The sequence below is a fragment of the Carex rostrata genome, chromosome 24 (genome assembly GCF_964058835.1).
Source record: "Carex rostrata chromosome 24, lpCarRost1.2, whole genome shotgun sequence".
NCBI classification, from domain to species: Eukaryota; Viridiplantae; Streptophyta; class Magnoliopsida; order Poales; family Cyperaceae; genus Carex; species Carex rostrata.
Window position 1 is genome coordinate 4,071,487 of NC_135941.1, and position 27,506 is coordinate 4,098,992.

General features: G+C 34.0%; 2 protein-coding genes across 2 annotated transcripts; both read right to left on the reverse strand.

Annotated features, from left to right (window-relative positions):
- Positions 1–2,633: 2,633 nt before the first annotated feature.
- LOC144575920 (uncharacterized) lies at positions 2,634–5,038 on the reverse strand. The gene is made up of 3 exons (XM_078326172.1): positions 4,599–5,038; positions 3,517–3,754; positions 2,634–3,338 (listed from the first exon to the last, which is right to left on the reverse strand). Exons 1-3 carry the CDS (start codon positions 4,973–4,975, stop codon positions 2,931–2,933), a joined length of 1,023 nt encoding a protein of 340 aa, XP_078182298.1. The 5' UTR covers positions 4,976–5,038; the 3' UTR covers positions 2,634–2,930.
- A 15,970-nt stretch (positions 5,039–21,008) lies between these two features.
- LOC144575280 (aspartic proteinase oryzasin-1-like) lies at positions 21,009–23,376 on the reverse strand. The gene is made up of 9 exons (XM_078325375.1): positions 23,023–23,376; positions 22,804–22,867; positions 22,467–22,561; positions 22,278–22,390; positions 21,857–22,025; positions 21,515–21,554; positions 21,358–21,422; positions 21,168–21,281; positions 21,009–21,077 (listed from the first exon to the last, which is right to left on the reverse strand). Exons 1-9 carry the CDS (start codon positions 23,374–23,376, stop codon positions 21,009–21,011), a joined length of 1,083 nt encoding a protein of 360 aa, XP_078181501.1.
- Between the last annotated feature and the right edge of the window lie 4,130 nt (positions 23,377–27,506).

Here is a 27,506-nt window from a genome sequence, read left to right on the forward strand (position 1 = left end):
TCATACTGAGCATATTAGTTAATTTAATTGTTGTCTGCTTATATTATTAAACCTTATTTTCTTATAACTAATTACCTTCAAGGGGGAATTTCATATATATCCGTCGAAAGTTTCAATATTACGTATTTATCCCTCCTAAATCAATAATTACATATTTATCCTTAAAAATTGTACAAACTAACATATTTGCTCAATCTATCTCTATAACATATTAAATATCTCCAAAATAATTAAATACTATTTGTTTAAACTTTAAAATTTATTTTCCAATATTAAGTAATAATATGTTGACCATTATACCCTTCAGTCTCTTTAGTCAGCCTTAGTTCTCTTCTCTGTAAGGCGTCAAACCTCCCTCGCCACTCTCTCCGAAAGCACCAAATCACAGATTTATCCCCGCCTTCCCTAGTCGCCTCCCCTCACACAGATTTCTGTCACTCCTCGCTGCTTTAATTTTCTATTTTCGTTTAGAGAGAGAGGCAGGAGGTTTGGTGTCTTAGAGAGAAGAGAACTTAGATGGATTAAAGAGACAAAAACAAAGAGCATAATAGTCAACATATTTTTTAATTAATACTGTAAAATATTTTTTTTAAGTTTAAAAAAATATTATTTAATTATTTTTAGAAATATTTTATATGTTATAGAGTTAGATTGGACAAATATGTGAGTTTGTATGATTTTCAAGGATAAATATGTAATATTGAAACTTTTGAGGGACATACATGAAATTGTCCCCATCTTCAAATTGGACCAATTTTGACAAAAATCCGTTGCCTCAGCTCTAGACTAGCAGGACCTCCATAACTCCCTCACCAACAAGTTTAGACATTAATTCGGTATGCTGTATGCCCTAATTAATGCGTCTTTACTTGAAAGAATGAAAGGTCATTACAATGAGTAAGGTTAGATCTTTGTAGTCCTCTTTTTATAAAATTTAACCTGGTGGGTCCATGAGCATAGCTGGCTGTTTGGAACTTGCTATAATGTATGAACTACGAAGTCATATGTTTTACTCTTGAATTTATAGACTATTCGTAAATTGAATTGAAAAATCATCAGAAATATTGAGTGTTATTTATAAACATAATAATACTGTGATAGACCTGGCAGTGATTTTTCAAGACAGATGATTTACCTGACAGTGATAGTCCATCATCTTAAAATTGGTTTAAGTAGAAAGAATGTGATAGACCTGGCAGTGATTTTTCTCCTTGGGTCTAACTGAAGCATTTTCTATCTGCATGAACCAAATTATAAAAATAAAATCTAAGTTATCATCAAACTGTGATCTGTAGATTTGTTTCAGTATCAACCATAATTGACCTTGTCTATTCACTAGAACTAAGCTTGGAACAAAGTTCATGCTTATGGTCCAACAATTCCCAGTTACAATTGAAAAGTAATGGTGGGATGTTCCATCAATTACATGTTGCCATACTGGTATTGTGTATGGCATCCTAAACCAGAAAGCACACCATTAGCATCTCAGATGCCAAATGCATCCAGGCCCAAGCCCCTAGTATAACTCAAGTCTGGTATGTACACAAATAAAAAAAAGTTGAAAAGAGCTGAACCATAGTGATAAACCCTCATGCATTGCAGGCACTTCTTCATCATAATTAACTTAAGAGAACAAAGACATAAAGCATACTGACAAAAGCTCAATTCCTGATGGTTCTAATGTGGGTACAAGCATTGTAAGGTCCTTTAAATGTCTCTGTTAAGGTCCATCTTTAACTTACAAGACCAGGCAGAATTCTTCCAGAAATTGTCACTGTTAAGAGTACTCAACTACATAGATGCCCGGAAAAGATAGGAAGTGAAAAAGAAATGAAAACTAAAAATAATATAGTACATGAGGATGCCACTGGGAAAAATCAAGCTTGTAGTCAGGTAAGAAAGCAACTCCTAACCATGTCATTGGGGTCCCCAGTAACCTTCATTTATTAGTTCAGTCAGTTCCACATAAACATAAAATATCCAATATCAACATACTACACTAGAAAACTATAACATTTGATCAGTCAAGTTCTGCTGACAATGCCATGCACATACAGGCATTACCAATACAATCTAAAAACATAATTGCAAGCATAAAATGTAGTCTTATAAATCCAAAACAGAATTTACAAGACTCACATATTAGGAAAACAAATAAGCAAGGAGACAACATGTAGAAATATGATGTCATCAGAAGTCAGGAATAAGGTCGTCGCAGGATATCCCATGGTCTAAGAGAACAGAGGGGCAGCCTAGGTCAACCCATGCAGGCCAGCTGCAGATAACTGAATCTGCGGTGAGCCTGCAGTGGGCACGTGCATGCAAATTTAAGCAATGCAGTGAATATGCAGTACTGCGTCCCAATTCACTTAATCCTTTGCATTCAAACCAGAAAATTTTCTGCCCAGACCCTGCAACTTTTACACAAAATGATTGACGGCAGTTGACAAACCAAATGCGCCCGTCCAACTCTGCATCACTGTCTTTTATCTCCACCCAATCAAACGTGTCTCCACTTATCTCCATCCTAAAGAAAGGTATAGAGTTTTGCCCCGACAAAACACGGGGGAAATAATGTGGATGGCCGACCACTACAACTTTTCCTTCAATCTCAAGGGTGTGCAATTTTACAAGCTGCCAGCTAAGATCTTCAACCTTGAAAATAAGGGTGTGCAATGTGAAAAAGCAGTACACAGAGCCACCACATAAAACCATCTTAATAATGTCGCCAATTCGACCATGTCTGAAGACATAAGGATGCTCCTCCCAGTATGCACCCCCAGGTCGGATCATATCTACCCTCACAATATTCCCCCTACAATGAACATAAATAACAACCTCCGGACTGCCCTGCGTTGTGGTACAGAATGCAGCATACCCGCTTACACAACAAGAGCCCGGCAAATCCATGCGGGCTCCAGTAGAAGGATTCAATAAAAATACTGGGTACCTCGGGGATCCCCCAACAAAAGAAAAGTCTCGTTCGCGCCCTCGCAAGAGCAACCATCCATCTTTGGAGTACAATAAGCAGGAGCTAGATTGTAAATCAAATTGGCTACTAAAAAGCTTTGCCGTGTCGTCATGTTCCCGAAAATGTGGTTATCTTGACTTGGCCCAGCATTAGCCATGTAAAACCAAGGAAGATGGCTGTGGAGGGAAGGTACAAGGGGGATTGCCGATAAAACGGGGGCGCTCAATTTCCACTCCACAAAGACAACTCCCAGTGCACAGCGCTCATCCTTTTCCCTCGCCAGTTTCATCAGCTGCTCAATTGACGGGGTTGGTTTTGGACAACGATTGCTAGGACGCAACTTGATGTTTCCTGTAACTTTCTTTATCTGTCAAGCGAAAACCAAATAGTCATTCGAACAGACGTAAAATTACAAGGGACATAAATATATATCAACCTGGAATCTAAGAACCTTACTAGCTAATTACGTATTGATACCAACTCCACAAGTTTCAGGACCAGAGAGAATGGTTGTGGTAATGCTTGACCAAGAATAGAATGCTTACAATTATTAAGCTAGAACTATTGTTCTGCGGCACTGTTTCATGCACATTGATGGTGCTTGGCAGTTTTATGTTAGGTTTTTCGCATGAACCACCCTCATTTTCTTGCAGTTGCTGCTTCCTCTTTCGATTAGTCATGGAAAATGCTTCGGAAAATGTCCCATTCGTACGTAGACACCGAGTTATCACAGCCTTGACGACCTGTGCTATTGCTTTTGTTGGTCTCTTGAAGCACATTGTGCTAAATTGAAAGGTACAGAAGTTTACAGCTTTGAATTAGTGGCCATGAATATCAGTTCCAGTACAAGTATTTTTCAAACAAAACTAAGAAAAACAAATACTACGTTAGAAATTAACTAAATTGTCAATATAGAGGTGAGGAGTTGTATAGTAAACTTCTTTCATTTAGGAGACATCTAAACTTCTTTCATAATGGACTCTTTAGATAAGGATAAAATAATGTAGATTAATCTAGAAAATTGTAAATTGGATGTAAACCAGTTAACAAACCAGCATATAGAAAAGTATAAATAAGTGTAGGCGCCAAATGTTAATGTGTGCCATGAATTGAGAAGCTAACAGACACAAGAGAGTTTGTAATTCTTTTGTACTTGTACTCCTTTATTAAATGAAATTTAATCACATTTTTGTGTGCATTACCGACTATACAATTTCAATTCTTTCTCCTAACTCCTCTTGGACTGCTAGGACTTTCTACATGGCTTAATTAAGCTTTTCTTCATACAGAGTTAACTTTTTGTTGCTGACAAACCACTATATAAATTGCATTTTTGTGAAAAATGATTTGTCAATCAAATTTGGGAATGCTATTTCCTAAATGTACGCCGACAGAGAGAAGAACAGTAAACCAAGACAATTCAATAACAAACTAACATGTTGGGCCCAAACCACAGTATCTTAACCCCTTGTGGCTGAGCTTGGCAAATCATTTGGTTTGACAAATATACTGGGATTGACTTAATGATGTATGGCTCTATCTACTTGGGCAACACTTTTCCTGGAAGACCACGACCCAAAATAGTCAGAGCTCAAAAGGAAACAACATAGTACAACTGAGAAATTACCTTTGTCCCTGTTGCACGATTAGCATATGATATTTGGGGTCGACATCAGCAAATATATCTGTATCATCAGACTCAACTTGTGGTGCGGCTGGATTAATGAGAACCACCTCTCCAAATGGTGCATAGCTGGAATAATGAGAGGAGGCAGTGCCAGCCGGAAGAGGCACAGTCGAGTTCCCCTCGAGCGTCTTGGGCCCATGGAACAGCATGCGGCGGGACCCTGAGTACACTAAGACTTGGCCTCCCTCCTCTTCGAGTGCTTCCAAGGCTTCGGGTGTGAGGCCAAACAGGGGTGAAGCAACTGCTGCCTGAGCCGATGAGAAGTACTGTGTTATCTCCGGCCTTGATTCAGTCGCCATGAGCGAATCCACATCCATCGTCGAAACTTTTGAGATTGGAATGAGAGAGATCAGGAGATTGAACGGGAGAAATCAGGTGTAATTCTATAGATCGGTTGTGAATTGTGATCAGTCTAGGCATAGAAAGATTGGGCCCTCTTTAATTCTATATATAGATCGGTTGTGATATAAAACAGGTGTCTACGTGGACAAAAAGGGTAGCTGATATGGGCAGCGGTTGTTAATAACCAAATTGCCTCTTTCAAGTTCTTAATGACCCAATTCTCCCCAGCTAATTTGACCTCTTATATTTATAATTGTGAAATTTATTCTAATTAACCTATTATTAATTCACCAACATTGATAAAAAGATTTACTTAATTTGTAGAATTCTAAAATTTTAGTGCATTTATGTATTTAAAAAAATTAAAAAGTAAATACAAAATTTATTAAAAATGGCGATAATAAAATAATTTATAAATCTTTCATTTCTTAGACTGCTTGACTTTATACTGCATAAGTGTAATATTTACAAATTTAACACTTAAACATATCACTTATGAAATAAATCAATTTTAATAGATTGAATGCAGTGTTTAAAATTGATTGATAGGTTTTAAAACTAAAATCACCAATTATCTTAATGTACATGTTTGACGGTCGGAATTAAAGTTTAGTAGCCTTCCTTGAGCTCTTAGGTAGCAATACTTTCATTCTTTCATGGATAAATTCTTGTCGGAAGATTTATCCTAATTTTTAACTAATAGGATTACAAAAAATAAATTAAAAAAATTGGCATTGATATCCCAAAATCCGATCATGGAATTACCGTTCTAAAAAGCGTGCAAAATATAACGTCCCAAAAGAAAAAAAATATACCGTTCTAAAAAAATCCGCAAACTATAACGTCCAAAAAGAAAAAAAATACGGTTTTAAATTTGAACTTTTGAATGAATAAATTCTTCTGTCATTTCATACTGAGCATATTAGTTAATTTAATTGTTCTCTGCTTATATTATTAAACCTTATTTTCTTATAACTAATTATCTTCAAATTTGACCAATTTTGACAAAAATTTGTTGCCTCAGCTCTAGACTGGCAGGACCTCCATATCTCCCTCACCAACAAGTTTAAACATTTAATTCAGTATGCTGTATGCCCTAATGCGTCTTCTTCTTTTTTTTTTGAAATCTCTTGACAGAGGCTGTCAAGGGTACAAAATAGGAAAGAAAAAAATACAGCTCAGTCTCTGTCACAGACTGCTTCAACAATATTTAAATCACTGTGCCCCTTCTTGTATTATTTTTCCCTCCCAGCACTTCTGATCTCATCCATTTCGCCCTGAAAACCACCTCGTTGCACTGTCGCCACAACCACCAACATACACAGAGTATTCTGTTTACCCATTCTTTTCTTTGCATTGACCCAAGTCCGCTTACCTCCTGCCAAGATGATTCCCAGATCTCCGGTACAGTCATTGTCGGTACCAGGTTTCATACCAGTGGCCTTTTCTGAATGGAATTTTGGATGAAACTCCACACTGACTTGGCATATTGGCACGCAAAAAGAAGGTGGGTAATTGTCTCTGTACTGTGCAAATTACAAATGACACGGTGTATATCGCAATTAATGTTTCGCCATCTGAGCATCTCTCTTGTCAGAATTTTTTTTCTGAGTATCAGAAAACCAAAAATCCGAACTGACGGTAGAACTTTGGCCGTCCATACTTCAGGAAACCCCCAATCTGTTTTACCCTCTTCAATGAGCATAGTGGGTCAATGAGCATAGCTATCTGTTTGGAAACTTTGGCCGTCTTTACTTGAAAGAATGAAAGGTCATTATAATGAGTAAGGTTGGATCTTTGTAGTCCTCTTTATAAAATTTTTATCCCGGTAGGTCAATGAGCATAGCTATCTGTTTGGAACTTGCTATAATGTACGTAAAGTCATACTTTTTTACCGCCTGATTTTATACTAAATAAATTCGAAAATTTTCAAATTTTGCATGTACATGCATCACTCATAAAGTATATTAGTTTCAACGGTTTGAATTATCTCATTTAAAGCATTGTAACTAGAATTGTTGATAATACTCATGCTGGCTGGATGGTAATACTCAGCCTGATCTGGTATCTCAAGACAGGTGACCGGCCTATCACATTCTTCCTACCTAACCAAGTTTAAGATGATGGATTATTCATAAAATTGAATTGAAAAATGATCAGAAATGTTGACTGTTATTTGTAAACATAATAATACTGCATGCCTGCAATAAAAGATCCAATAATAAATAGTAAATCACATCATAACATGTATCTTTGCGTACATTGGTAATAACACAAACATCGACATTGCTTCCTGTCGGATTTACAAGCTGTCACAATAATTGCAAGGATGGAAGGAACAAACAAGGCATCTATAGCTGTCACATTACCAGCCAGGCAATCTCCAAATTCAGATGTAAATTAGAATAGATGTAATAGGATCTGTAATTATTTATTGTAATATAATTTTCCAAGTATAGATTAGGAGAAAAGAATAAAACAGAGTAGAGGCGCCATGTATAGGGAGTAAGAAAGAAAACAAGAAAAAAACTTTTCTGTAAACCATTTTTTTCTGATAAATAAAATTGAGGGAGGGAAGGGATTTCTTGGGAGGCTTGTGTTCTCTAAATTGAATCACTTCCACTGCCCAAATCATTGAAGATATATACAAACACATATTGCCTCAGCATCTAGTTCTATATATAACCTCTTCTCTCTGAAACAAAGGACCAGTAATAAGCAATGTTAATTCAACAATTTACTAGTTTGGCCCCAGTACATTCCAGCTAATTCATTGGCCTGTTTGTTGCTTGCTTGCATATCTCCTAGTCAGACTTGCTAGTCCAAGTCCAGCCAATCTATACGTTGCTTTCTGATATTTGAAAAAAAAAAAAATTGAAGTATCTTTCCCATCTCTATAAATCTGCATTTACCAAATTGTTTCAAATCGTGACCACAACCCATACCTTTTTTTGAGATGGATTTAGATGCTTAGTTTGTTTAACCAGTATCTATACTCATATATAGACTTGAACCAAGGGAGAACGAGAGATCCATGGCTTCTCAAGACAAGTACTATTACAGTGCTATCTTTATCAGACACAGATAAGCATACTCTTGCTAACACCTTTTGTTGCCTCAACAAAAAGCATGTCACTGCCTAATTGACCAGACAAATGCGGCGACATCGCCATCCCCTACCCATTTGGCACGCTTCCTAGTTGTTATCAGGACGGATTTAATCTTACGTGCAATGACTCCACAAGTACCCTTCCTGGCTGTTCTCGGTACTTGTGGAGTCATTGCACATAAGATTAAATCCGTCCGGATAACAGCCAGGAAGAGTGCCAAATGGGGTAGGGGATGGCGATGTCGGCACATTTGTCTGGGCAATTAGGCAGTGGCATGCGTTTTGTTGAGGCTACATAAGGTGTTGGATTGGTATGCTTATCAGTGTCTGATAGAGAAATTAAGCACTGTAATAGTACTTGTCTTGTAGAAGCCTGGGATCACTCGTTCTCCCTCGGTTCAAGTTTATGTGTATAGGTACTGGTTAACCAAACTAAGGACTAAGGATTGGTAATGCAGATTTATAGATATGAGAAAGATACTTCAATTTTTTTTTTTTTCAAATATAAGAAAGCAACGTACAGCGTACAGTATAGGTTGGGCAGGACTAGGACTAGCAAGTCTGACTAGGCTCACTGGATCTACCGTATAAGATTTTTCTCACTTTACGGTTAATTGAGATTTAGGCTAGCGCAGGAGAGCGCAGGAGTAGTGTGGGAAAAATGGCACGATGGAGCCAGCTCCATTACAGAACGGTACGGAATGGCACGGCACGTGTTACTGTTCTGTGCCGTGACTTGCGTGTCGCGTGCTGTGACCATCCCTTAACATTTTGGTCACGGCACGGCACGTAATCACGCGAGTCACGTGTAATTAGGACCGTTAGGTCTTAATCAAATTGTGAATCTTGAATAAACTAATTTAAATTATGAAAAAATTGTTAAACGTGAGAAATGTGACTAGTTACCAATTATGTTTGAACACGGCACGTGAATAGTCACCGCATGACTTGCTTGCCAGGACCACCCCTTGACATTTTGGTCACGGCACGACACGAGGTCAAAGTCACGGCGTGTTAGTCACGGTGCGGCACGGAACGGCACGGAACGGCACGGAACGGCACGGCACATTTTTTCCACTCTACACAGGCAGGAGCAGTATTATTGGGATTTGAGATTCGTGCCGAGTTAAAAAGTATGGTCTGGATCCACTAATTATAAAAGATTCCCTTTTCAGGTACCTGAGAGGATATGAATTCAGGTTGACTGCCATATTATATTGGTACCGAAATGATTTAGGATCTCCTCAAAAAAATAAAAGATTTAGGAGAAAAAGTACACTCTTTCATTATTTAATTAAGAAAAAGTAGTCCCGCACAATATCAATTTCCACCGCGTCGATTAAGAGTTTACAAAAACTGATGAATTGCAAACAGTGGTTGAGACTTGAGAGTAAGGGTGCAAACGGATCGGATAGTGGTAAAACCATATCCGTATCTGTTTTTATTTTCCGGATACAGATACAGATCGGATATTAGACCGATACGGTACGGATTGGATATTAACCGGATATGGGTACAGATATCCGTTTTTTATAATAGTAAATAACATAAATTTTTTCATAATATATATTAAACTATATAGTATATATCTACTATTTAAATACGGATATTTGAAATTTAAAATCATATCCGTATCCGCACGGATATTCGGATATTGGATATCCGTATTAAATTTTTGGATATGGATTCGGATAGGGTCGGATAATATCCGATCCGTTTGCACCCCTAGTTGAGAGGATGGAATGCCAGAGAACAAAAAAGAGTTATAAAAATATATTTATTAAAAAAATAATTGAAAGTGATTTTCTTTTTAATTTTGGACTTAGATGATTCTGATTTGGATACATGGAATGTATATATGTTAATCCTCATCAAGTAAATTTTATAATTAAGATGAAATACAATGACAGCAAGTCAGCAAAGGCAACAATTTGAATAATAAGTCAGCAAAGACATCAATTTTCGAGTCTATATGACAAAAGCTTGCTAGCTGCAAAGTAGCAAATAGTTTGGGAACTTTGTAATTTTTAAATTTTTAAATTTCGGGTACCATTTCGATCAGTTGTGCGTTTTTAATTATCAAATAGAAAAAGAAGGGGAAGTTAATTCGCATGCAGAAGATGGTCACATGGATTAGCAAGCAAGCTAGTATGAGTAGTCTCTACGTACTCTGTACACCGTGTGATTTGATCACCATTCATTGGTGCCAACGATATGTCTATTATTGACAAGAAAGGTATGATGACGCTGTTCATTATTTACTAATTAGGAGAAAGTTTTTGTGGGACGTCCCTTTCTATTGTGTTGATTTTACATAAATTTACAAAATTGGAGAGTGAAATTTAGATCTAACATTGTTTGTGAGTGCTTACTTTAAAATTTCTAGCTTAATGTTTTGCAGTTTGTTTTTATGATTTATCTAATTTTTCTTTCTTATGTGTATCCCTGATTATAAATTAAAAACTATTAAATAAATATGTGCGTGTGTGTGTGTGTGTTGGCAACACGTGTGATTATTTGAGTTTGCGCCAAATATTTAAAATATTTAAAATTGAAAGACTTTGACTCCATCCTATCTTAGAGAAATAACAAATTAATACTACAGATTCATTTAACTAGCAGAACTAACAAAAATAATATATATTATATTTGTTGAAAATGATGGAACTTTTTTTTTTATAGAAACCCGTAGGTAATATTTTATTGAATCATATAAGGTTGGTACATTGTATCAGTAGAGTATTACATAATAAATCCCTTTACGAGGGTGTACCAGAACTAAAAGAGCTAAAAAGTGAAAATTGCTAACTGAATCCAAAAATTGAGGAACTAAGTAAAGCAATAACATTAGTGATCTTTTTCTTTTTCTTTTTTTTTTTCTAATTGGAGAGCACACAAAGACAAATCTGAAAATTTTGTGGTTATATTAAAGACTTTTTTTTTCTGGTAGACATAGGCCGGTGCATCTAAATGAATCTTTGGTACAACGTATGTAGTGGGTTCCTATGAGATTTTGAGGATATATAGGAGGATAGGAGTGTGTCATGCTTTTGTTTGGGTGTGCAGTCAATCACAAGCTAGCATGTGCGTTTTGATAATGTTAGAACTCTTGTTACAATTTGTAATGTCTTCTTCAAATATCAGAAGACTCGAAGATTCAACATTATTGCAATACACGGTCCTGTTCAGCCATTCACTGTTCCAGTAAAAAAAAATGGAAGCACATGAATTTGATACTTTGATATCAGGACATAATAACTAAACATCAATTCTTTATTTATCAAAATATCTAGAAGCCAAAATTGCGTGGCTGACCATCTAGCTAAAGTAGGTAGCAGGTTGAGCGAGGGGTTTACTGGATACTCCTATCCAACATTTAAAATATGTTGAAGTTTAGAGCAGGCATTGAGATTAATTTGATATCTGTTGTAATATGCGAAACACTGTAACTTGAAAACTCTATTGAAATGAAAAGCCTACGGGCATGTTGCATTGCAAAAAAAAAAAAAAATATATCTATGGATGACAAGAATGTTTCTCAAATTCATTTGACACCGTTTTCGACATATGGTCTAGATTTTGTGTTCTATTGAAATTGGCTATCAAAAGTTTAAAAATAAATTAATTTGGTGGTTAATAAAATAGAGACGAATATAATTTTTAACTCGCTTCAAATTTTTCACTCCCAAGTTCATATGACTCAATTATCCAAAAATTATTTATTTTGTATTTGTATTCGTATTCGTGAATTATCCATTCCTTATTCGTATCCGTTTAAAACGGATTTGGTTTTACATTTTGATATTTGTTTACTATATGTATCCGTATTCGTATCCGCTCATTGAAAACTAGATACAAATATAGTATTAGCATTATCTGTTCCGAATCCACTCCGTTTACACCCCCTAACTATTTACCTTGCCAAAGTTCTTCAATTTCTAAAAGAGGACACAAAAATCTTCCTCCTAGGGGTGCAAACAGGTTGGATATTATCCGACCGTATCCGACTCCATATCCGAAAATTTAATACGGATATCCGATATCCGAATATCCGTGCGGATACGGATACGGATATGGTTTTGAATTTTAATTATCCGTATCCGAATAGTAGATATATATTATATAATTTAATATGAATTATGAAAAAAATTATGTTATTCACTATTATAAAAAGCGGATATCCGTATCCGTATCCGGTTAATATCCGATCCGTATCCGTCTAATATCCGATCCGTATCCGTATCCGGAAAATAAAAACGGATACAGATATGATTTTACCACTATCAGATCCGTATCCGATCCGTTTGCACCCCTACTTCCTCCTTTATACAATCATTTGATAGGTAAATTTACCATGTCACCCTGGCCTGGATTGGTCCGAATCTTCCCCCATTTTTGTTGAGATATTAATTTAAAGAGTTTCAATACCTCGTGCCTTTTATACCTCACTATACTTCATATTTTATATTTTTGTTTTCAAAATTCAAATTGTTGATCCGAACCGTTCAACATGATATATATACTAAAATATGATTAGAGATGAAATTTTATAATTTTTGAAAGTTTTTTTACTATTTTTTAAGATAGGTAGAAAATCACTGTTTTTTAAATAGTTCAAAAAGAGTGATTTTGTACCTATCTTAAAAATTAGTAAGAAATTTTCAAAAAATATAAAATTTTATCTCTAATCATATTTTAGTATATATCATGTCGAACGGTTCAGATCAATATATAATTTGGACTTTGGAAACAAAAATATAAAATATGAAGTACGATGAGGTATGAAAAATAGGAGTCATTGCAACCCTCAAATTAGTTCAAATTCTAATTAAACGGTTAAGATCTTTATTTTTTACCTTTTAGGATCGTTGATAAAAATTCAAATTAATCCTATTCAAGGAGTAATTTACGGAGTTCATTTAACATTCGTCCATATTCTAATTAGACTGTTCGGATTTAAATTTAAAATTTGAGTTACTTTAGAATCCGAACTGCCCATCTACTGCTGCGTACCGTACGGAAACATACGGATGAATTTTTAAAATATTCTTCTTAAAAATTGAACTTGTACAAATTATAATTCTAATACAATCCAACCGTTTAGACTCTCAGATATAAATAAATTATTTTACTTAAAAAAATAAGCAATAATCAAACAAAAATGTTTATATTCTAAAAAAGCTGACACATTGTTCTTATTCACGTGACCCACCAAAAAAAAAAAATTGGAGCACCTAGCTATCCCCCGTAACAATCCCTCATTTCATCTTTCAGTCATTAACTACTTCAATAACTACTAACTACTTCGGGGGACCACTTACTATTTGGGGACCACATAATATTTGAAAGATTTTACAACTGGCGCGCGCTAGTATTCATCTATAATACATCAAGTATTCATCTATAACACATCAAGTATTCATACCTAATATATCAAGTATTTAAAAAAAAAACTGGACACGTTTTTAGAGGTGGGGTTTTTTTTCTTCGTTCAATATAATCAATATTTCTGACAATCGGTGAGAAATTTTGCAAATCTAAAACCACGAATGTTTTTGACATAATTTTATCTTTAAAATGAGATCCATGATGACATACTTTCGAGTTGTCCGTTGTACAAGTATTCATCCTTATCGAGAAAGTATTCATCCTCGTCGTGCAAGTGCAAATATAAAAACTGGACACATCACTCATCCATCTTTTACACGTTTTTAGAGGTGATTTTTTTTCTCCGTTCAATCTAACCAATATTTATGACGATCTGTGAAGAATTTTGCAAATTTAAAACCACCAACGTTTTCTACACAATTTTATCTTTCAAATGAGATCCATGATGACATACTTTCGAGTTATCCGTTGCACAAGTATTCATCTCTTATCGAGAAAATATTCATCCTCGTCGTGTAAATGCAAATATAAAAACTGGACACATCACTCATCCATCTTTTACACGTTTTTAGAGGTGATTTTTTTTTCTCCGTTCAATCTAACCAATATTTCTGACGTGAAGAATTTTGCAAATCTAAAACCACGAACGTTTTCTACACAATTTTATCTTTCAAATGAGATCCATGATGACATACTTTCGAGTTGTCCGTTGCACAAGTATTAATATCTTGTCACGCAAGTATTCATACCTAAGATATTAAGTATTCATTTATACACATTGAAGTATTCATTCTAAGACATCAAGTATTCATTCATATATCTATATTTTTTTTTTCAAAATTTGTTTTTATGTCATTTATTTAAGAGGAGGGTTCAAATGCCTCCATGTTTTTGTGCCTCCATCATGCCTCCATCTCTCTCCATCATTTTCAAAGTTCAAACAGTCGATCCGAACCGCTCAACCTAACCTCCATACTAAAATATGTTTGGAGACCAAATTTTATATTTTTAGGAATTTTTTTACTATTTTTTTAGATAGGTAAAAAAATACTGTTTTTAGATGGTTCAGATTTACTGATTTTGTACCTATCTAAAAAATAGTAAAAAAATTCCTAAAAATATAAAATTTGGTCTCCAAACATATTTTAGTATGGAGGTTAGGTTGAGCGGTTCGGATCGACTGTTTGAACTTTGAAAATGATAAAAAGAGATGGAGGCATGATGGAGGCACAAAAACATGGAGGCATTTGAACCCTCCTCTTTATTTAATACGCAGTGGCCTAATTCACCATTAATAAAGTTTTGTTCTTTGCAAAACTCGCTACTTCATGAGGAAGGAGAATATGAACATGAAAGGGATTAATTGTATATACATATACAAAATTATTTTGATACGATCGACAGTGATGGATATGACCCGGTAGAGACGTGCTCTAGTATTCATTCATACACATTGAAGTATTCATTCATACACAGTGAAGTATTCATTCATATACGTTGAAGTATTCATTCCTGGCAGAGGCGTGCTTGATTGGGATGGAGTGACGGATGATCTCCGGCAGAACGTTCGCTGGAGCAGGAGTAGCAGGCGTAGAGGGAAAAAACCGAGGCGAAAGTGTAAGAGGGAGGGAGCTTATTGTATTTACCATTTCGAGGTGGGAGAGGGAGGGGAGCTTATCGAAGGAAAAACGGAGGCGGAGGAGGAGGTGGGATGCGGAGGTGGGAGAGGGAGGTAGAGGCGGAGGTGAGGTGAGGTGTAGGAGGCGGAGGTGAGAGAGGGAGGTGGGAGGAGGAGGTGGGAGAGGGAGGTGGGAGGTGGGAGGCGGAGGCGGAGGTGAGAGAAGAAGGTGGGAGAAGAAGATGGAGGTGAAAAAGAAAAATGGAGGTGGAAGAGAAAGGGAGAAAGAGGAAAGAAATAAAATATTGTTAGAAATAGTAGTTATAGTTATAGTTAAAATATAAAGTTAGTTGGGGGATGAAATGGGAGATGGATAGGTGGGGAAAATTATAATTATCCAAAAAAAAAATAGTGGGAATTGACACCACACTGAAATTCTTTACAAAAATGATACCCCTTTTTCCTTTCTTGCTAATTCTCTTCTCAGAAAAAGAAACGGTTATATTTTGTCTTCAAGTGAAATTCGAAAAGAGACCTGTCTTTTTACCGTTTCACATGCAATAATTCAGTACTAATTAGTAAATTTATTGTTGGTAACTTTTCCATCTAATCTAATCCTTCTAAAAATAATATTCGCTGCATTAGTTGTCATCAAATGAGAAATAAAAGAAGGAAGCGTCTAATTGTCCACACACTTTTCTTCATCATTTGTCTACAGCTTTGACTTGTGCGAATATTGTAAAATTACTTCTACATGCTGTATAATTATACAATATATCACATAAAATATATTAGTTAATCACAAAACATCCAACAACTATTTGAAATTGTTTCATGATAGTTAAAAATAGATTGCAACTTGCACTAGATGACAAAAAAATTATACTTTCAAACTGTACTTTCAGAAATTGCAGTTATAGGAAGTTATTGGCAGTTAATGTTAGTTATTAACAGTTATTTTGACAAAAAACGTGATAAAAAGGCAAAATTAAATTTTTCGATTAATTTTTTTTTGTCAATTTAATGAACACACAAATAAATCGTCAAAATATTGAATACTGTAAAATTGACCACTTTACTTATAAAAATAAAATATACAAACTATTAAATTACAGAATTACAAAATTCACAGATGAAAACAATAAAATATAATATTAAAAAATATTTATTTTCAATACTGTAAAATTATCAAATTAAACTGTGAAATCAAAAGGTAAAAACTATAAAATTACAAAATTGTTAAATTAGCATATCAAATAAAACTTAAAAAAATATCAATTTTCAATATTGTAAAAGTGTTAACGTAACAAAATTGGCAGAAATTTGTAACAAATTCTTATATTAAGCAGAACAGTTACAGCAGTAAACTAAGAGCATAGTCCACAACAATTGCTTCATTTCATAGATACACATTTACTTGGCTAATTAATTAAGTTAATCCTAGACCTTCTTCTTTCTTGTTATTTTGTAGTTAACCCTCCATATAAATGCAGCTTCCAAAACCTGCAAGAGGAACCAAATTAAGTAATCATTAATTCAAAATTCAAAAGATAAGAGAATTATTTACTGGTACTATAGAAATTTTTCTCATTTTGTAAGGTCCTTCATTGTATAAATTAGGAAATTAACTGCAGAACTAACCACTATTTACAATACAAATACCAAATTACAACTATAACAAGCACAAGCACAAGTAGATCGGTAGAGACGATTTCGCCAGAGAGTTGCCAGAGTTGCAGTTCCAGTAGTTGCGGCCACGAGATTGGTAGTAGAGATTCATTGCAATGGAAGCATGAGAAATGTTGTTGTTGGGGTAGAAACATGTTGTCAACAAGGGCTACCTCTCCGGTCGAAGGCTTCGCAATGCACCATGTTTTCTACATTAATTGGAAATTTATAATATATACATATTATGTATTGCACTCTTTAACAATTAGTCATACCAGAGTTCTGATGGGATATTTCTGCATTATTTGAGAAAATACATTGCATACTAAATTTAATAATTTTGTGATATTTGATAAAACATGTTACATTACCTGTGAGTACACCACCGTTCCTCCTGATCACAAAAGAAAAAACGAATTAAATAAATTACACAAAAAGCTTAAACAATTCCTTAAATTGGAATAATTAGATAAAGTACCAGAGATGAGACAGAGCAGTAGGAGGGTTGTACTGAGAATCATTGATAGTCTCTCCATTGAAACACTCTTTAGAACAAGATTGGAGAAGGGAGGTGAAGAGAGAATTTTAATTGAAGGGATTTATGTTGATGCGAACTAAGTGCGCTAGTGCGCTATTTAAAGAGGGATATGACTTAAACGAGGGGAAGATGAAAAGGCGCTAACGGCTATCAATGGAATCCGGATCCTCTGTTACAAATTTCTCATGTATAGTGTGCTGTAATTCACTTACTAATGGTTCCCACCTTATCCAAAGCCTGTTTATAAGAACAATCTATGGGCCCTCTCATCAGATATTTGGGAGGTTTAGTGGCCACATCATCATCAATGATTTTCTCTTTTTTGAGACTGTCAGAGGAGTGTTGTTGTCTTCTTTCTTTTATTTCTCATTTGATGACAACTAATGCAGCGAATATTATTTCTAGAAGGGAGGAGGGTTCAAATTCCCTCAAATTTTTGTGCATCCAAATGCACCCTATCCTTTTTCTTCATTTTCAAAGTCTGAATAGTCAATCCGAACCGTTAGATGCAATCTATATATTAAGATGTGCTTGGAGACCAAATTTTACATTTTTTGGAATTTCTTTACTATTTATTAAGCCACTTTGAAAATCGCTGATCCAATGGTCCAGAAAATGTAAAATCAACGATTTTCAAAGTGGCTTAATAAATAGTAAAAAAATTCCAAAAAATATAAAATTTGGTCTCCAAGCACATCTTAATATATAGATCGCATCTAACGGTTCGGATTGACTATTCGGACTTTGAAAACGGAGAAAATAGATTTGAAAGATAGGATGCATTTGGGTGCACAAAAATTTGGGTGCATTTGAACCCTCCTCTTCTAGAAGGATTAGATTAGATGGGAAAGTTACCAACAATAAATTTACTAATTAGTATATACTCAATTATTTCAGTGTGATGTCAATCCCCACTATCTTTTTTTTTTGGTGGGTCGCGTGTAGGGGTGTCAATGGGTACGGTACGGGTCGGGTGGAGACATTTTCATACTCATACCCATTAAAATTGACCTTACCCATACCCTACTCATACCCATTAAAAATTGATCTTACCCTACCCTACCCTTACCCGTTAATATTATCGGGTAACGGAACGGTAGCGGGTGAATAATGGATAATACTAGTATAATAATTAGTTTTATTATATTTTACAAATTAAACATCAAAAACTCATTCATTTTAACACATATATAATTGCATTTCTAATCAAATATAAAATAAATGTGCAATCAATTCCAACTAAATTATTTTTTATAAAGAATAAAAATTCAAAAACACGAATATACATTTAAGTGGGTTGGAAATTGAATTAAATATATATTTAAGTGGGTTGGAAATTGAATTGAATATATATTTGGATTTTATAATTACCCTATAGGGTAACGGGTACGAAATAGTCATTACCCATACCCTTACCCATTTATTTAATGAAAAAAAATTCTTACCCATACCCATACCCAATAAGCTAACGAAAAAAAAAACTTACCCATACCCGCCTTATCGAATACGATACGGGTCGGGTAAACGGCTAAAAAGGTACCATTGACACCCCTAGTCGCGTGAATAAGAACAATGTGTCAGCTTTTTCTAGAATAGAAACATTTTTGTTTGATTGTTGTTTATTTTTTTAAGAAAAATAATTTATTGGACGGTCCATATTTCTTGTTGATTCTAATCTGACGGTCCGGATTTAAACAGAAATATTATGTTGCCTTAGGTGATATAAATTCAGGAGGATAGCCTTGGTAAGTTTAGAGCACATTTCTTTTTAGAAGATGGTTTGGGCTCAACCCTCTAACAGTCTAATATTCACAAGAAATTTTCAAACTAAATTTAAATTAAATGATTGCTTTCAGTTTAGAGCATTTAAACTAAATTTAAATTAAATGAAAGGCACGAGGCATGCATTGAACCTCTTTAAATTAAGATCTCAACAAAAATGGGGGAAGATTCGGACCAATCCAAGCCAGGGTGACATGGTAAATTTACCTATCAAATGATTGTATAAAGGAGGAAGATTCTTGTGTCCTCTTTCAGAGATTTAAGAACTTTGGCAAGGTAAATAGTGTAAATAGTGTAAAACAAACATCAAATCACATACTGATAGGCACAAAATGGGGGGAAAAAAGAAAAAAAAATTGTCCATCTGAAGCACACCAGTTGCTGCTTTGAAACATCAAATTAACGATTCTAAAAGAAAGACAAAGAAGACAATCCGACTTTCATGAAACAAAGAACAAAGGGCTTTCGTAAAACCACCAAGCAGATCCAATCTCTTTATTTATATATTTATGCTGCCTTTGCGAATCCAACTGTCAAGTCTCCATAGTTAAATACGGTATGGTATGCTCCCATGAAAATATCACCCAGGATCCTGCATGGTTCTTGTCTGTCAAGCTAAAAACTAATATGCACCTTCCAAAATTTAAAATCAATTAAAGTGAGTGTAGTTATTACCAAAGAGGACCTCGAGGCGCCGGCATGTCTAAGGCGGTGAATCCGCTGATGCATTCTTGCGTGGATCCTTCTCCAACTTTAAAAATATACTGTGTATCATAGCACAAACATTAGTGTGTGTGTGTGTGTGTGTGTTATCTCTTAACAATAATGTAAAACGCACATATAAGAAAGTCTAAATTTTCTATATGATCTAATAATTAAATTAGCATGATTATATGTAGATAATGATTGTGGCGTACAAAGTGAATTTTTTTTCAGCATTACATAGTATATGATAGCATACATAATAGTAGAATATGAAATTTTATCAAATAAGTCACCAAGAGATGATCTTTTAATATAAGATTACTTACAAAAATTATGAATTTTTTTTCCATAAACAAAGGAAAGATGTGTACCTGGTCCGGTGTCAGTGTAAACAGCTTGCCACCTATTGTAAAGGAAACATCTGGCATTGATGAAAGCGCATTGCAATCGACAGTCGATTCACCCATCGACTTAGGGAGCTTACTACAGATCTATCATATCGAAAATCTTGTCAATTGAAATTTCATCACCGATGATCTAAAGAATTAGATAACCATACTAAATTTTAGAACCACATTTCAGTTAGGACATTACCAGCTTGAACAAGATGATATCAGTAATAACTCACAATTGGACTCACTAGAGCTCAATTTTATTTTATTTATTTTGTTTATTTATTAATTGGTTCAGTTATTAATTATTTTTGCTTCTTGGTTATCAGTTTCTCTGTTAGACTGAACAATAAATGATCAGAATAGGGTTGAATTGGCCAAGTTTCCAAGACATTTTCTAAGGTCAAGTTGGTTTTTTCTCAGTGTTTAATTCAAAAACCAAGGTCAAAATAAAAATTAACACTGAAGCTTGAGTTAAATTGGCTTCTTCTATTGCACAAATAGGCTTATTTGGGACTAAGATTTCATAAATCAGGGTTTTCGTTTTGTCTTGGTTTTTTAGGTTAAATAGGTCAATGCCTAAATAAGAGAATAACCTTCTCAAGGTATTCTAATGTTTTCTGCTCGGTCATATTTTTTTTTATCTGATTTTGAGTCAAAACAACAGCCATCTCACAAGTTGCGCAAGTCTTGCCCTCAGATTCCTTGTCTACAACACTCTTAATTCTGTCAGCAAATTTAAAAGAGAATTTGTAATTAATAATTTAAAAGGAAAAGGGAAAGGTTTGAATTAGAGAGAGCTAATCAATTACATGGCATTTTGAGTTGCATAACCACCGCACACACCAATCTGCGAACAAACTTCGGATGGATCTGTCTGGAAAAGATATATTAATATCAGCATTGTTAGGATTTTCATTAGACTAGAAAATCTCAAATTTAAACAATAGAAAAGAAATTCGCAAACCTCTGCTATCAATAAATCTATGATCTGAGTTCCAAATTGCGAGACAAGCATCTTGCACTCTTGACTGATGGCTCCAGAGGCTCCAATTTGTGCATTGATTTCATCAACTATTGCCTACATATGAAGCCGTAATGTCAACAACAACAACAACAACCATAATAATAAGTAATAAGTATGATGTGTATCAGACCGTGGGGCCTGTAAGCAGGGAAGTGCCAGAATCTGCAATTGCATTACAACCTTCCGAGCAATATCCTGCACACAAATAAAGGATGCATAAAGATATTAAAAACTCCTGAAGATGAGTGAATATATGTATAATTTAATTGTAAGATGATTCATTGTACCTGTGGAATTGTCTCCAATAAGAACATCTCCCATTTCAAACTGAAACAAATATTATAAGGTAAATGGCTTAATGAAATTATGGTGAAAAATTATAGACAACTAAAATGATGAAACAAGAATACAAATTCACTCTACTGTGCTATAATTTTGGCAATTAATTTTCAATACTCTCCCCAACTGAAATGGTACCTGTACATTAAAATCCTGGTTTCTTAAGTACCTACACTTAAGCCCCAATATGTTAATCTGAGTTCATCTGTACAATTTAACCTTACATTTAGGAATAATAGCCTCAGATAAGATTGGACAAATAAAGAAGCATAGATAAATGTAAAACTAACCTCCCAATAACCTTTCTGAGTCACCTCAACATATGTATGGCTCCCTACAAAGTGCTTTGGATCTACACCTCCGAACACCAGTTCGCCTCCTTCTCCCTTAGTAGCATCCTGGTTAAGCCAGAAAGAGAAAACCTGTTGCTTGACAAGCCCTTGATTGACCATGTTGTACCTTCACAAAACATGTGTTTCAATTAGTGACATGACCGAGTCTACATTTGCGTAACAGCATAAAAAATGTGTACTTTATTTTATTTTTACAACTAAGACACTTAGCTTTAGTAAACACACTTGTTTAAAATGAAAATAACCCTTCTGAAATAGCAAATCTGCTGTTATTTCATTAGACTCTTACATAAGCATAACAAAAATATTAAAAATCATTGATGAAAAAGAGTGGTTTATAGAAATATTGCTTAATTACCACAATGGGTCAACACTTCCAACAGAAATTTCCTTAAATGCAAGCCCAAGAATACCATCAAATTCTGCTGATGCAAAAACAGAGGTCGTTTCTTTCGTGGCTTCGATAAGGAGCTGAGAAAAACTTTCAGCATAATTAGTTAATAATTATTAAAATTTATGGATCACCACAGAAGTTAAATTTGCAAACCTGTTTTTTCACTACAAGGTCGCCAACAGTGACTGAATCTTGGCTAAAAAAGCCAGAAACTGCACCTGTTCCATAGGTTATTGAGGCACTTGAACCTGGTAAAATTAGGGAAAAATTAACGATTTTAGGAAAAGGTGCTACACCACTTCCCTTGAGAGAACATGCATTCACATTCCAATACTCGTATTAAAAAGAAAAATTCTATCAATGATCATAATGGTGATGTTATACGTTACTGAAGAGAGTATGTACTCATCCAAAATTTGCGTTTATTTTTTTTTCAATGAGATAATTTGATTGCTCAATTCTCAAAGAATAATGAGGAAAAGGGTCTAACCGTTCTTTACATATGTGCGTGATTTGCTTGAATCGTATCGGTGGTGGAGACGGCATGCCACTTGCTAAATACAGAGAAGTGTCAAATTCAATTACAACAAAAAGTCAAAGTGCCAAATTCCTAAACAAAAGGTTTTTGAAGGGACAAATTGAAATTTGAAAAATGCAACAACAGGCATGCAAACATTTATTGTTTTATGAAAATAAAATAAAAAATTACTGTGGAACTGCACTTGGAAGAGGGGACCCAGAGGTTAGAACTCCCAGTGTCGAAAATCACAGTGAATTTCTGTGCTGGTGTGCCGATGCCAATCTCACCAAAATATTGTGCATTCTCGTAATCCTTTAGTGAGATTATATCAGTATCCTCAGTTAGTCTCCCGGTGTGGAAACCATACTTCTTACTGAGAAAAATCATGCTATCTTTTGCTCTCTGACGGCTTCCTTGGCCAATCGGTTTCTTCTTTAGCTTGATTCTGGGAAGATCGGACGCCGATGCGAGGAGGCATGATTGTATAAGAATGATTGAGAAGAGGAAGATAATGAGAGTAATAATCTTTGTATTGGTTCCCATGGTGATGTTGTTACCTATATATTTTATCAAAAGTAACGTAGAAAGATTAAAGCATCAAAATGTTTTGAACCAAAAAATTAGATCAGATGTATCTGGTAGATATTGAAGTACCTAGAGTGCTAGACTCTTGAACTTTCTACAATTTCAACAAATAATTAATAGTGATAATAGTAATATATAATACACAATTGAAGTCTATGTCCAAACTAACAAAAAAAAAGGAGACTAGAATAAATTAATACACATGCAATCTGTCTCTTAATTAATTCATGAATTGCGACAACAAACTGGTCAACCAGATTCTTAGTTAAAATATTCTGTCACTAAATAGAAATCGTTTTGGTGATCCGCTCACCTTTTGCTTATGGAGAGAATTGTTAAATTTTGAGAATGAATTAAAAGAAATATAATTTCATTGATAGATAGATTGATTGGTTGATCACTGCATGGCTTATAAGGGTTTATATAGGCCATTTACCCATTATGTTTGCCTAATTTGCTACTAGCCGTTGTATGCTTTCCTAATTACACAAATACTAATTGATATGATATTTAATAGAGATAAACAACAGCAAGGCAATAAGGATACGATTACTGTTACACAAGTTAGTTAGGTAGTTACCTTGCTGTTAGGTAGTTAAGAGGCTTGAGCCTTGTAATGTAATTAGCTGTCTACAAATCTCTTTACCATAAAAGCTAGAAGAAGAAATAGAGAGAAGAATAGAATCAGAATTTTGTATTCTTGTATTGATCAAATCTCTTTACAGTATTACAAGGTTGTCTATATATAGACATTGCAACAGAGAGTTTAGACAGCTAATTACATTACAAGGCTCAAGCCTCTAACTACCTAACAGCAAGGTAACTACCTAACTAACTTGTGTAACAGTAATCGTATCCTTATTGCCTTGCTGTTGTTTATCACTATTAATCCAAATTTAGAAGGTAATAATATTGGTAAGATTGCATATTCTTGCATATTTAATTATGTGTATTTTTTTTATTAATCTTAATCTTCAACAAGAATTATCCTTTCATATGTCAAGCAAAAAAAATTTACTTGTGCCTATATTATTAACACCAGGAAACAATAAACCCTTGAGAAATCGTATCTGTAACAAATGTAAATTCAAGGAGCACTTAAAAACTAAATTCATGATCAAGTATGAAAAGAATATAAAAGACCAAAAAATGAACTAAAATGGATGAAAGAATCCTAGTAAATGAACTAAAATGGTAAGCTGCTGCATAGATAAGCACACAGATAGATCCACAAAAGAATTGGAAAAGGGAAGAGAGAGATATGCAGACCAGAGAAAGAAAACAGAGCAACCTTGAACCAAAACGAATATGGAGCAAGGAGACCAGTGTGTGTGTATATATGGAACAAGGAAACCTTTTAAAAAAAGAAGCAAGCTACCTGTCACCTTAATATTGTCCCCGAGCAAATCTCTCTTTCTTTCCGTTAGTAATAAAACATATATAAAACTAAGTGTAAAATAAATACAAACGATAATAAATTTAAACTTTATACAAATTTAAATTCTTAACCACCTAATCGAGATTAAAATTATTACTTACTCTTACAAAAGTCAGCTTGCTTTAGGATTAGGGATGTCAATGACATTCTTTTATTCGTTTATCTTACTTATATCGTATTCGATAAGATAGATATAGATAAGAGTGTTTTTTTTTTTAGCTTATTAGGTATAAGTAAGAAATAAATTTTTTTTTTTCATTAACATGATGGGTGAAGGACTGAAGGTAAAGTTACCATAAAGGATAATATTAGAAAATAGAGAGAGAGAGTAGAACTAGGGTATTCTTAAGCTCACCAACATCTTTGTTGAGTTTAACTTCAAAACTTATCCAATTAACTTCAAATGATAAATCTAAACCGTTGAAACAGATTTACTTCAACGAGTACGAGTTTACATGTCAAATTTATAAATTTTTGAACTAATTTGGTATAAATTCAAGCATTAAAAAAAATAAAATAAAAATGAACATATTAAAATTAACTCATAAATATTTTTTTTATCACTTGATTTTATACTAATTAATTTGAAAATATATAAATTTGACATGTAAACGCATCACTCGTGAAGTACATCAGTTTCAAGGATTTGGATTTGACATTTGCAATCATTCTGATAGGTTTTGAAGTTTAATTAGCTCACTAAATGATTGATGAGCTTAAGAACACTCTAGTTCTACTTGTTGAGCGGGTATGTTTGGTTTGAGAGCTAGAATAATTAGAATAGCAAAATTTGTGATTAGTATATGAGAATAGAGAAAAAATAGTGATTTTCATATTAGTGTGAAAATATTGTTATTCAGATTAGTAAAAATATTGTTTGGATTGTACATTTTGAATAGTGAATAGTTATAATCGAGAAAGAATAATGTGAACAAAGTGCTAATTAAGATGAAAGATAGACAAGTGGAATCTCAAACGAATTGTCACGATGTGAAGATGACAGAAGTGGTGTCAACTTTGTCATTTCGGAACTGTATTAGTAAAAATCTGAGAAGGAAACATTTTGTTTCTCTCACACACTTTTGAATAGTAGTTATTCCAATATTTACAAGGAATAGAAAATAGCAACTGTTTAGCTATTCCGAATAGCAAAAATGTTATTTGTGTGTACATGCTATTCCGAATAGCCCTATTCTCGAATAACTCTTATTCTTGGTACAACCAAACATATATATAAATATATATCTATATGGAGATGATGCATGATATGATATAGTTTTATTATGAACCATATAAATTTATTCAATGAAACACTTTTATGTGCTTACCCGATCGTATTGTATTCGATAAGACAAATATGAATAAGATTTTTTTTTCGTTAACTTATTAAGTATAGAATAAAAAAAAGTTCCATTAAATTATTGTTACGGATATGAAAATGTGCATCTACCCAACCCATACTGTACCAACACTCCTATTTAGGATTTTTTTTTTTTTATGGTTGAAAATCCCTAGGTAATTGTATTGATAGAAAAAGTTACAAAATATCTGTTACATAAGATTAGACAACGAGTGTCTGTGAAAACATGCAGCTAAATAAAACTAAAAATGCACAAAGGTATGTACATCATGCAATCACAAATTCGATCATTTTTGCTTGATTGGAGTGATAGGAGTCTGGTGATAGTTTAGAATTTGCTAAAGAAAATTGGAAGCTTGTCAGTTATGTAGATTTAAAAAAAAAAATTACTTATATTTATCTGTGAACTTATCAACTACTTGTATGTACCGTCGGATGAGATTATGTCTTATTCTTTTACAACCCCCTTTTGTTAGCGTAGCTATAGCAACCCCCCCCCCCCCCCCCCCCCCCTCCTTTTTTTTTTTGTTAGTGTAGCCGTACCACATTGATTATTAGCGCATTGAAGTGGAGAATAAAAAAAATGGCCACAGGAAAGACACCCGAAATCTTTATTTATATCATATTTAAAAAAAATAAGCTAAAAAACTATGTTTTTCAGAGAATTTCAAGAATACCAAGAGAGCCACAAATTGAATTGGTGGCTCTCAAAAATTTTAAAATGCATTGTCAAATGCTCATATTTAGATTTTTTTTGGGAACTTCCAATTCAATCTACGGTCCATAAAAAATAGAGCCGCAGATTGAATTGGCGGTCCTGATATTTTTAGAATTTCTTAATTTCAAGAGTGTTTTTTTAAATGATATTAATAAAAATTTGGGGAAGGACACTAGCTTCGTATAGTTCATACAAAGTAAAGGGTTTTCCTTTTCTCAGAATGAAAGACAGGGAAAGGAAGGAATTGGTATTTTATTGACTTTATTATTTAAGCCATTTTAATTATTTTTTATTTGAGTCTCTTTTTTTTATTGCGGGGTTTCGTGCTCAAGAAGAGGATCTGATATAAATATTACCGTTGACTGATCTCGTTTCCTCACAATAAGATGCGACACAATTTTGATACCGTTATTTTGTTACAAAAATAACATCTTTGGTTAAGTGCTATATACTAAATTTTACACTCTTTATTTCAAATAAAGCTAACACGAATTTAAGTTCACCATAGTGATTCATAAATTTAAATTCGAAATTATTCAAATAGACATCAAATAATGAATTTAAATTGTTAA

Bases quoted from the DNA above. Each gene is read 5' to 3' on its own strand.
- LOC144575920 (XM_078326172.1), bottom strand. From the start codon at position 4,975: ATGGATGTGGATTCGCTCATGGCGACTGAATCAAGGCCGGAGATAACA. The intron at 3,755-4,598 runs GTAATTTCTCAG...CTTTCAATTTAG, and splicing joins ATCGTGCAACAGGGACAAAG to CACAATGTGCTTCAAGAGAC. The intron at 3,339-3,516 runs GTAAGCATTCTA...TTCGCTTGACAG, and splicing joins ATAGTTCTAGCTTAATAATT to ATAAAGAAAGTTACAGGAAA.
- LOC144575280 (XM_078325375.1), bottom strand. From the start codon at position 23,376: ATGGGAACCAATACAAAGATTATTACTCTCATTATCTTCCTCTTCTCA. The intron at 21,423-21,514 runs GTACAATGAATC...ATTTGTGTGCAG, and splicing joins TATTGGAGACAATTCCACAG to GATATTGCTCGGAAGGTTGT. The intron at 21,078-21,167 runs GTTTGCGAATTT...TATCTTTTCCAG, and splicing joins TAGATTTATTGATAGCAGAG to ACAGATCCATCCGAAGTTTG.